The 12,345-nt window shown below is 39.3% G+C and overlaps 1 protein-coding gene across 20 annotated transcripts in view; it reads right to left on the minus strand.

The window, feature by feature from the left end:
• The window catches only part of MAGI1 (membrane associated guanylate kinase, WW and PDZ domain containing 1), a 623,132-nt gene that overhangs the window by 5,866 nt on the left and 604,921 nt on the right, over positions 1–12,345 (minus strand). For 19 of the 20 annotated variants that reach the window (XM_087431290.1, XM_014793604.2, XM_014793572.2 and 16 more), the window contains 4 exons: positions 5,304–5,397; positions 5,110–5,170; positions 4,034–4,177; positions 1,721–1,859 (listed from right to left, as the gene is read on the minus strand). In XM_087431290.1, coding sequence (XP_087287416.1) covers positions 1,721–1,859; positions 4,034–4,177; positions 5,110–5,170; positions 5,304–5,397 — 438 coding nt within the window. The remainder of the gene's footprint in view (positions 1–1,720; positions 1,860–4,033; positions 4,178–5,109; positions 5,171–5,303; positions 5,398–12,345) is intronic. The other variant, XM_087431291.1, reaches the window with a different exon arrangement.

Here is a 12,345-nt window from a genome sequence, read left to right on the forward strand (position 1 = left end):
CCAAACAACTGGAACAATGACAGGCTGGCATAGGAGAGCATTAACAATAAACAACAAAAGAACAAAGTTCCCTCCCTCCCTCCCCACCCCCAAAGACCGCGGCAGTTAAATTAAGTACAAAAAACTCATTACAAAAATAGCCTCACAGAGAAGCAGGTTCCAATCAAGTCAGAAAAATATTGGAACTTAACATATTATAACCCATTTGTGACTCTAATCAATAAAATTAGAGAGATTTAGTCCAAATGACACATGGAGACATTACAGCAGCACAACCCTGGCATGTTCGACCCTTCTTGGAAAACGGAGTATTTAAATGATCTTTATTTTTAGCCCAAAGAACATTTGTTAGTGTTGGATTTTCATCCTCAGTGCAACAGACATAGGTTTTGAGAAGGTACACAGGTTACTGACGATGACTCTCAAATGAAATATCACATCCAACAGAAGCATAGGGAAGACAGAAAAGGGAGACAATGTTACACAGTTTCAGTGGCATTGATACACCTATCAGAGGTTAAGTACAAGTGCACAGCTGTAACATCTTAATGTGCTCAAAATACCTCCCTGTGGTTGGCCATGTCTAAAGGGGCCTCATCTGATACCCACCCACCCCCCACCTTGGGCCCATCAAATTTTGCACCTGTATGAATGTCCAACACCTGGAAAGGAGTTATCTTTCTCCTTCAGCTGCATCTGAATTAAGAATCTCATCAAATCCAAAATACAACTGGGAATTGTGCAGAATGACTTTCAGAAAAGAAGGTAACAGATAAATCCCTAATAAAGGGGACCAATGTATATGGGGACCATTCAATCACAGTTTCTATAGAAACTTTTGTAGACCTTTGGTTGGGAAGAAAAGCCCTACATCTAGGGCATAGGTTTTTTTAAATTTTAATTTTAAACAAGAATTCTCAAATAAAATAGGACATAATTATTATAATATATAATATTTTGCCATCAGAACACTAAGCTAGGTAAAGATCATTGCTGTTTACTCAATTCACGTCTATAGATATGACAAAGGAACTCTATGTGTAACCCGGCTTTCCCCATAGGAAAGGTAAAGTAACATGTTTCCCTCATGATGAGCACTGGGAATCTAGTTCATCCTTTATCATTTAAAAACATATGGCTAATACTCAACAGTTTTGTTTGTTTTATAGCAGTGGGCTCAGGTGGTCTGATTCGGGGTAGGGACCAGTGAGGGGACGCAGAAGTGTTGTATACAGTGTAAAGGAGGTTAGCAAGGCCTCCCAATCATCTCAAAATTCACGCCTCTTAAATCAAGACATCAAGTAACCAAAAAAGAAAGCAAAAGAATTGTGCCTCAACATCTCACTCAGGAAACCTGCTTTCCTGCTTCTTAAAAGGAGTCTAGTCATTTTGTGCTAACAAGTGGATCTGAGAAACAGTTTGGCACGGTTCAAACAAACATTCCTTCGCTCTTGGTCGGACTAGACAAAATGTTCTCTCTGATTATCAGAAAGGGGGCTATAAAGGTCTTGTCTTAGCCATGCCCCAGTCCACGTAAGCAAGCAAAAGGATGAAATGTGTAGAGATTTCAGAACAAGCGAGGCAAATAATCACATGGTGCGAGAGGCTGGTAAGACACTGGTGAATAGGGGAAATAAAAAGACTTTCCTGCTGCAGTTCTGGAGACAAAGTCATGGAGTCATGCCAGGGAAGGAGGGAATGTTTTCATAGTTTGACCCACCATATTCTGGTACCGAGCCGTCTCCTCGCTTCAGAAACAGCCGCACCCTGCGGCCACCATTCTTAATCAGTTCTATAGCCCGAGAATGCTTCATGTTTTTGGTGGTCTCGCCATTGATCTCTAAAATTTCATCACCAATCTGCCAAAGCAAGAGAGACCAAAGTGAGAAGATCACAAAAGGGTTTCACCAGCCATTGAGGTGCTTTATGATTTACAATTCTTTCATTTATTGATTCCCCAAATATTTGTGGAGCATGTTCCAGAAAACCTTCTATTGCTTAAGATACAGCAGCGTAAAAAACAAAACTCCCTGCCCTTATGGAGATGACATTCTCATGGGGGAAAGACAACTAACAAGAAAATTAGAAAAATACATGTATTCTAGATAGTGTAAGTGCTAAGGAAACAAATCACACAGTAAGGGGAGAATTAATTGTGGAGGGTAGGAGGATACGGCAGGCAGTTTCTAGGAGGGCCCCCAATGAGCCCCACCTCCTTGTATTCACACCCTGTGTAATCTCCTTCCCTTTTGAATGTGAGTTGAAATTAGTGACTTGCTTCTAACAAACAGAATATGGCAAATGTGATGAGAAGTCAGTTCAAAGATTACACAATAGTTTTGGCTTCTGTCTTACTTGCCCTCTTTCGTTCTCTCACTTGTTCACTCTGATGCAGGCTGTGAGCTGCCTTACAGAGTTGACGATAAGGAAATGAAGACAGGCTCACGCCAACAGCCCAAGAGGCACTGAATCCTGCCAACAACCCTGTAAGTGAGCTTAGAAGCAAATCCTTCCCCAGCTGGGCCTTCAGATGAAACCACAATCCCAGTTGATATGCTGATAGCAGCATTTACTGGATGTCAGCTACTATTCTAGGCACTGGAGATAAAGGAGTAAACAAGACAGGCCATATCTTTGCTCTCATGGAGCTTATATTCTAGAAGGTAAAAGAGGAAAAGCACTGGCTTTGAAGTTCCAAGTCCTGAATCTGAGTCCTATCACTTGTTAGCTAAATGATCTTGTACAAGTCCTTTAAGTTCTTGGAGTTCACTTCCTCACCCGTAGAAGGGGATGATAACTACCCATGTCTACCAAGCTTAGGGGGTCAAATCAGATAATACAAGTAAATGTGTCTTGTGAACAACACAGCATTATACAAACCATCATGATAAAGGTATTTCATTCAATCAGAAACTTTTTTAAGTGAGTAAAGACACGGAAAAGCATATCCCATGTGTTTGAAATTTAAACAAAATTAATATGTACCACTGTATATATTCCCTTGTACATGCACAAATTGTGCATGTGTATGCATAAAGGAAGGATATATAAGAAAATGGTATATAGTTTGACCCTGAAAAACTAGATTTTGACTATGTACCATTTTTCATTGTCTAATTTTTAAAAACCACATGCATGGTCTACTTTCTCAATTAAAAAAAAAGCTTGTTAAAAAATTCAACTTCAAGAAATTTAAAAATCAAGATTGTGTCTTAAGTACAAGTATTAAGTTCCCCACCCTTGGTAGTTTTTTCCTCTTTCTGCTCAGGACCAATTTCATTCACTTTTTTCCTTTCCTGACCCAACTATGTTGATTTCTTTTAATTCATTGCAAATTGCTCCCTATGTGTATGTCTCAATCTGTGTGACCTATGTATAACGAGCAGATGATTTTTCTTTTTTTCATCATCTAATCTGCCCAGGAGAGCGACACCTTTGTACACAGTCACAGATATTAGATATCTAAACAGAGCAGAATGGACTTTAGGCATTTGTATATGTAAAATTTGCAGCTTCGGCTACTACAAAGCAACCTTGAACACTCACGCCATAGAGTTGCTGGCCCTCTGCTGAAGCAGAGTTGACGTGCTCCTGGGAGCAGGGTAATGGCTGGTGACTAGCTAGAGACTGAATGGAATCACCACGCAGAACCCACAGAACTACACAGCTTTCCTGCTCTCTAAGCATCCTGATATACCCAGGAATTCCTATGAAGTGACATGCCTGCCTCATGAGATTAAATACAAGAACTATGAAAATGAGATTCAGAAAATATCTACTTTAATAAATTTATAAGTCACTTTAATCCTTCATTCAAGCCCAAAGAGTTGGAAGGGGTCACCTAACTTTAGCAGCTACAACTAACTATGCTTTAGGGAGAACTTAATGCTAGGGTGGGAGTCATGCATTTAGGGTGTCCCGAAAACTGCAGAAAATGCTATTCCCATGAACATGACAGTTCTAGCCATATAATGTCAAAAAGTCACTGCAGATGACTTATTTACATCTATTCCAGACTCCTCTTCCTACTTACCCTCATCTTTCCACACCTTTCTGCAGGACCATCCTCTGCTAAGCGCAGAACATAGAGGTCCATGTTATACTCTCGGCCCCCTCGAAGACTAAAGCCAAATCCCTTGGCTCCTCTTTCCAATTCCACAGTGTAAAAATCTTGCTCCTATTTAAATAAATTAAATGCAATCATTCTGGGAGAACTTATATCCACACATATTTCTCGTCATCTCTTCCCAAACAGTCTCTGTTATGCCAATTTGACAAAAAGGCACAGTCTCTAGTCCCCTCTTGGCGATTCTCAATTGTTTATTAATATTCATTAACTTTAGAAGTTTGGAGATCCAGAACTTGAAAACATTCATGAGTGTGCCTGCAGACTGCACACCAACATGCATATATTAAAATTTAATCAGTGAGGATGCAATTCGTATTTGCAGCAGGAAAATTCTTCATTACACGATATCATCCTACATAATGCTGGATGTTCAGCCTTCCTGCCTCACGGCCAGAAAATGCCAGCAGTGCCCTTCATTTGGATACCAACAACCTCCACACATCTGGGGAGTGGTTCCCACTCTGGTTGAGGAGAATCATGAATGGATTACTGAAGGCTCTGAGAAGGCCAGCAAAAAATGAACCTATTTAACTTTGTGTCATCCAATGTTTCCCAAATTTGCTTCACCTGCTATTACTCGCACACCCTGTGGGACAGGTAGCTCTACGCATCGCACCTGAAATTCACAAGTCTGAGAAACACCTTAACAAAGACATTTTCTTGGCATAAATATGTTTATGAATATCATGAGTAGATATTAGATGTTTCGCTCTTTCTCTGATCACCAATCCTTGAGACAATTCTGACTTTTTATTTTGTTTTCCCACCTAGAAAAGGATATCTAGGAATATTTTTCAAAGGTAGTAAATAAAATGTCATTTCCTAGACAACCAAATGTGAGTACATATTTAGTACATCCCCTCACAAAAGGTTATTTGTTTTAATTGAGGGTACTTTATAAAAGATATCTCCGAAAAATAGCTTCAGAAAGGTGGAAGGAAACGTGCAAAGCAAACAGAAAAAAGAGAAATGGTCCTCACCTGTGTTGCCTGGGGTGCTTTGAACTCAAACTGAGATTCTGGCTTTGGTTTGGCGGTACTCCTGCCAAAGCGAGAGAAGTTAATATAAGAGCAATGCAGGGGGAAACTGAGAAAGAATCAAGGATGGGTACTGCCATGCCAGGAGTCACTTTTTTCCCTTTAAACTAACAAAAGCAACCAAAGCCATGTCTGACCTGGTCTCCTGGGCCCCTTGTTGAGATGGGGTGTGTGTGGTGGTGATGGTGGCAATCTTCTCCGCATTGGTCAGCAGAGTGGCATTCGAAGACTCTGCAGGGTGAGACAGAGCATAATGAAATGAAGGCCCCAGAGAAGACATCGTCAAACTAGGAGGTATGCAAAAGTCCCATATCTGAATGACAAGTCTGGCTTCTCTGCCACCATTTCAAGCAGCTCTGACTTGAATTTCTAAACAATTAAGAGTTTAAAGAACCATTCTAAGATCTTCTATGATGTGAGCCATGTATACCTCCATAACCCTCCTCCCAACCAGACATCCCCACAAATGAAATGAAGAGTTTGCCCAAGAAAATGCTACTCTAACGTTGTAGCCAAGGTAGGTGTCTCTCACTCCTCCCCCGCCACTTAAAAACAGGGGAGTGCCATCAAAACACTGCACTACACCAGAATTACTTCCCAGAATCTTACAGGCTGATAATAATGTCTCTGCTAACGTTCCCACAATTTATCAGCAATATTTAGTGAGTGTGCTTGATTTCCTCATGTGAATATTAAAATCAGAAGCTAACATCTTGTTAAATACACGCACACACACACCATCTACTTTCTTCTCCATTGCTTTTAATGAAGCACAACCCAAAATGTGGAATTCCTGACAGGTCTCTTCTAGTACTACACATGAAAAATTAATTTTAAAACTTGGGTTAGTCAGAGTCAGAGTTTGTAAATATAAGTTGTATAAATCATGAAGCCACTCTAATGTAATGAATATGATTATATTCTTATATAAATTGACTTTCTTCTCCACTAACCACATTCATAAGCAACTTCATTAATCTCTAGAAGTTTAGAGATCCAGAATTTGAAAATACTCATGAGCATGCCCTATGAACTACACACCAACATGCATATACTACAATGTAATAATTCATGTAGCAATGGTTTTATGTTCTTTTATTAATTATTTCTCCGTTAAGATCAAGGCAGATAGCAAGCAACTGTGAGCAAGTTGCACTTTTAATATTTATTTTTAGGTTGACTGTTTGAAACTTGGCATAAATTTTCTAATCAAGAAAATGCTAAATGTGATGGTTAGGTTCTAAGATTATAAATGTCCATTAAATTCATAGTGTGCCATGAAGTCTAGAAATTTCTATGAGTCCTATGGTTCACCAATTACTTGTCTATCTTCCATTTTAATTTTCTAAGGATACTACTCAGCTTGGGTCTGGCTTCCTATTATTTTAGTTTCATTACACATGGCTGTAAAAGCATGGACTTGAGATTCAGACCCGGGTTCAAATCCCCCTTCCCCTCTCATCAGCTGTCTGCCTTATTTCCTCATCTGACAGAAGGGGATAATGAGGGTAATTCCCTTCTCCTGGATGAAAGTATAGGAAATGTCTAGTATAGTACCTGACATAGAGGGAGCACTCAATACACATTTACTGCACTTTGGCCCTGGCTACCACTTCTACATTTTATTACTGTGGGAACTTGTACAATTTATTGAAACTCGGCAAAAGGACAAAGTCGAAATATGATTTTAACAGTTTATATCCCAGCCATAAATCCCATGATTCTTATAGCTAAGGCACAAGATTAGTAAGAAAACATAACTAGATCAAGTGAACTGTACTGTGAATCCGATTCCTGCTTTAGGATCGTGTTCCCACAATCTGTTTTACCAAATGTTTCTATAGATTCTGAGGGAAAAGGAACTTGTGGTCAATGAAGGGTGAGAAGTAACGGATGAAACAGAGGGAAATGTTTTTGTGCGTCTGTGTTTTGTGTGTGTGTGTGTGTGTGTGTGTGTATGTGTGTGAGGAAGATCAGCCCTGAGCTGACATCCATGCTAATCCTCCTCTTTTTGCTGAGGAAGACTGGCCCTGGGCTAACATCCGTGCCCATCTTCCTCCACTTTATATGGGACGCCGCCACAGCATGGCTTGACAAGCAGTGCATCGGTGTGTGCGCGGGATCTGAACCTGGGCCGCCAGCAGCGGAGCACGCGCACTCAACCACTACGCCACAGGGCCGGCCCCTGTGTGTCTGTGTTTTGTCTTCCCCTGGATTCCTCAGAGCCTTTACTATGCCAATATGCCTTGCGACCCTCTGAGCTGGGGAGGTGGTGCTTCTCAAGCATAGTGGTTACAACGTCCAATTCTAGAGTCAGACTATCTGGCTTTGCATTCTAGGCTCTGCAACTTACTGGCTGGGACTTAAGCAAAGTTACCTAAACTTTCTATGCCTCAGTTTCCTCCTCTGCATGTGGAGGATAAGAAGTATCTAAGAAAATTGGTGTAAAGATTCCCCGAGAAGACAGTGTTTGGGATTGTGCCTGACACACAAAAACTGCTCAAAAAACGATTAACATATTTTTTGGTAGCATGTATTTATTATTGTTACCACAATATTAAAAGCATATTATTAGTACATTTTTATGACTGCAGTAAACCAGCACAACCAAGGCGATAAATCTAAGTCATCTTTCATAAAGTATGCCCAGTGTGTTAGTACAAAGGACTAAGAGACTGCACAGCCTGTCAATATGATTTGCTAGAAGTTTCATAAACACATGGATTGGTCCTTTAAAAAAACTTCATATTGCTCAATGTAATTAATTTTATGGAGATGCTCTGGGAAATCACAAGATTGTTCGGGCCATGGGGAAATCATAATCAGGATACCAAAAAGAACGTTTCCTTGTAATTAAGGGGATTGTAATGACTGAACTGTGCAGAGGTTCCCCTCCTTGAGAGTTCTTGTGTGTTTCTGGTAGCCAGAGTTTTCTAGGAAGATCAGATTCCATTTTCAAACAATTTTTATATTTCTGCTGCTTTCATGATTTGATATGACAGATAACCACTCAATATACATATAAATAGAATTCTTTTATTAATTTTCCTCCTACCCTTCATTTGCTATTTTTCACATGTTTATCTATAAATCTGTTTTGGGTTGAAGCTCAACTTTAAGCATTTTAAAAATTAACATTTAATATGCAAATACCTATTTGAGCTCCCTGAATTTCCCTCCTTTCATTGTTTTTCTTTCTTTTTCTTTTTTTTCTGTGAGGAAAATCAGCCCTGAGCTAACATCCATTGCCAATCCTCTTTTTGCTGAGGAAGACTGGCCCTGGGCTAACATCCGTGCCCACCTTCCTCTACTTTATATGGGACGCCACCACAGCATGGCTTGACAAGGGGTGCGTTGCTGTGCACCAGGGATCTGAACCTGCGAACCCCGGGCCGCCAAAGTGGAGCGCGCGCACCCAACCTCTGCACCACCGGGCCGGCCCCTCGTTGTTTTTCTTAATCTATGAACCATCACCATTTCTTGATCATTTATGACGTGCCAAGCATGGTGGTAAGTGCACTACCACATGCACTGTTTCATTTAATTCTTACAACTCAATGAGAAAGGTGCAAGTATTACCCCCAAGTATTACCCCAGATGGAGACACTGAGGCTTAGAAAAGGGAGGTAACATGTCCAAGGTCATCCAGAGAGCAAATGGACGCACTGGGAATTAAATCCAGGTCCTGCCTGACAATTAACTTTTAGTCTTATTCTGTTTACAAGGTAATTATGTATTGGTATCAAGGAGATCATATCTAATTGGTATGTTCCTTTCAAATAAACAATGTTTTTATTTTACTGCATAAATACAACCAGCTTCACTAAGCACTATCACAGATTAATTAAAATATAAAATATCCTGCTTTGAATTCTAGACTTCATGGGCCATCTTTCGAGCAGTAAAATAATTTTTACCATACCTTTGATTTCCAGGATGCTTTTTTAATATCCATCAAGTTATACTTACTTGAATAAACTTTTAAGTCCTCATTTAGAATTAAATCAAGACTGTATGTGCTGAAATTCTCTCCAACTTTTTAAAATGCAGAGATGAAGCCCATTATCACACATTTATAGCTCTAACCCAAGACAAAATTTGCCCCATATAACAGAAAAAAATAAAAGAAAAGCCTGATATAGGAGTATACCCCAGCAACAGTGCTATGAACGGATGTCAATGTATTCGACTTTTAAAACTCAGGCAGATGGAGAGATTGGCTGTTTTTATGATAAATTCCAGAAAGTACCCTACATCCTTTATTAAACAGTGTTTACACCTATTTTAGCTCTCCCAGAGGAATGAATATGGATAGCACTACACTTTCCATAGCAATCGTGTATCAAGAAAAGCATATCCTAGCTCTCACAGCACTGTCATGGTGCTGTGCTAAGTCAGGGCACTAACTTCTGATAGGAGCTTCTATCTTGGGTTTCAACATATCTCCGTGACAAGTGACAACAATTCTAACCTTGCTCTCGTGTTAATAACCTTAGCCTCCCTTACAGAATCAACGTTACAAAGCCAAGCAAATCAACACAGGATACAATCACTCCTTTCATAAATATTTTAATGCCTAAACACATATGCAATAAATCTAAGGGAAGCATTTGAAAATTTGAATCCCATAAATATTTGAAAAGTTTTGGGAGACATTTTAAATGTGTATGGTTGGAACCGTGTTCCTTCTGCCCAAGTGTATGCTAACTATCACATCCACAGAGACTTCGATTAAGATATTTAAATTTGTACTATTCTATGCCTTTGCCAAGGAAATAGCAATATCTGTGTTGCCAAGCCCTACCTCCCACATAAGCAAATGCTTTGATTCAGAGTGATGTGAAGTACAAATTTAAGACCATAATTTAAATAATGTATTTTTAAGCTCATAAATATTTTCATTATCTTGAAACTTGATTCAATCTGACGGTTCCATGTTAGCCTGGCTCAGTCAGGGTCTGCCCCATCTGATTCAAGTCTCTCTCCTACCCAGACTCCACAAGGTACTTCTATACAACGCAGGTGGTAGAAAGCATGTGTGGTTTGACTTGTACAATTTCAAGTTCAGATTCAGTATGTTTAGCTATTCTCTGGATGTTTCTGTGCTGCCATTATATATTTACTATCCTCTGCCTATATCTCATAGGATAAGAGGTTCTGCCCCGCTCTACCTCCCACCGTGGTCCCAAAGATAGTAAAAACAGAGATGCCAAGGACTCCCCCGACCCAGGCCTGTCCAAGATCTGTGAAGGTAGGCTTTCAAACAGCACAATAATGCCAAATAAAGGAGAGTCATGTTCGGGGCTTTTGTTGAAGTGGGCTGGCAAAGAGAGAGAGAGAAGTGGGAGACGTAGAGTGAGGGAAACTCTAGACGGAGATGAGTGAAGATGGAGAAAGAATGAGGTGACCAATGACAAGAAAAAAGAATTAGGCAGCATGAACTAGATAAACAGCGAATTCAGAGTGGGTTCCAAGCACTGCCCAACCAAGAGTGCATCTTCCTCAATCATGCCTCCTAGGGTTTCTGAGAACATGAAACAAGATGGATTTAAGAGCTTAGAAACCACTCTGATTAAGAACTTCAGTCTCTTCGTGAGGATCATGAAACAAACTATCTTTGGGCTACTTGGTGAATTAAACATTAGAGAGAAAGATCTGAAGGAGACCAGAGGTCTCTAACACAGAGAGAGCACCTCCCTTTTACCCTACAATCTGTCTTGTCCAATACACTTTCACAGAGAGAAAGCAGATCTAGCATGATTTTCTCTTTTCCAAACTGTAATGGTCACTCTCTGTCTTCTAAGTGTTTGCGAAATCTTCCTGGATCCCTCCAGTATCTCTCCAGAAATCGAACTCTCCTGCCTCAACTCTAATTTCCAAGATGGGAATTTTGGGCTCCATTTAAAAGATGAGCGTCACAAATCCACACTCTGCCAGACTTGATTCCCTTCACCTGGCCTTCGAAAATTACAAAGTAACAGATGAAGAGTTTTATTATCATGACAACGAATTCCTGAAATATCTTGGGATAAAATCACTTCCTCAGCAGCACATCAATCCTTAACTACGTTGTATCAACTTTAATGTTTATTTTCTTCCAATCAAGATTGTGTGTGGTATGTCTATTTGAATTTTATATTTCTGGAGTATTGAAGTTTAAAAAATATCTTTTTATTGACAATTGTTATTGGATAATCCACCTTGCATTATATTTTTTGGTGTTCATGTTTTCCAAAAATATTTTCCACTGCACTTCATTAAATTAAGTCAACACTTAGTACGTGCATAGTAGTATAAGTTGCTTCTGCATATTTATGTCTTTCCCGATTTCAAACTCTTCTCTAAGCCCCTCTTCAAGGACTGCTTTCTTTCCTTTCGTCCTTTTTTGAATTCTTATTCCCACATTAAGACTGACCAATATAGACCCAGCAAGTCAATTCCTGTGTCCAGTTCTTTTGGATTAGATTTGAAATCTCTCCATGGCATGTAGATAAATGTGTCTAAATTTATATACTACATTTGGCTCTCTCAACCATTTCTTACTTAATTTTTCTGGCTTCTGTCATCCTTTCCATTAGGAACCTATGTTCTATCATCTTGTGATCACTTTCCTAAATTGTAATAGCTTTCCAGAGTGGTGAACTGGTAGAATGAACTCCAGACCAGATGGTAAATTACTAATCTTGCACTTGAGGCCGGCTAGAATAGACCATCATTCAAGCAGCTATTTTTCCCTTCACATTTGGTATGGGGTATTTTTGGTGCAGAGAAAGTTCTGTTTCTCTTTGAAATATCTTTGAAATATTTCAAACATTTCAAAACCAAAGATTTTCAAATATTTATTGTTTGGTTTTGGACTTACTTGTTCTGAAAGGCACAGTCTACACCACTCAAATTTTCAACTAATAAGGCTCACTTTCTAACAATTAGTATATAAAAATATTCATTTGGTGAACTACTTTCAGATAAAATTTCTGATTTTCTTATTTTACAAATCCATGGCATAGAATTTTTATCACACTATCTCCATAAACCACATTTTCCTATTGAGAAATACTCATTGACTTTTAGAATATATATTTTATTTTATAACGTACATAGCAAGAATGAAAAAAAGACACTGAAACATTTTGGGACAAGTATCTGTTATCACTTTGCACCCAAGGGCAAAGTCTGCTT

The sequence above is a fragment of the Ceratotherium simum genome, chromosome 5, assembly GCF_057802395.1.
Source record: "Ceratotherium simum simum isolate JZ-2026a chromosome 5, ASM5780239v1, whole genome shotgun sequence".
Taxonomy (NCBI): Eukaryota; Metazoa; Chordata; class Mammalia; order Perissodactyla; family Rhinocerotidae; genus Ceratotherium; species Ceratotherium simum.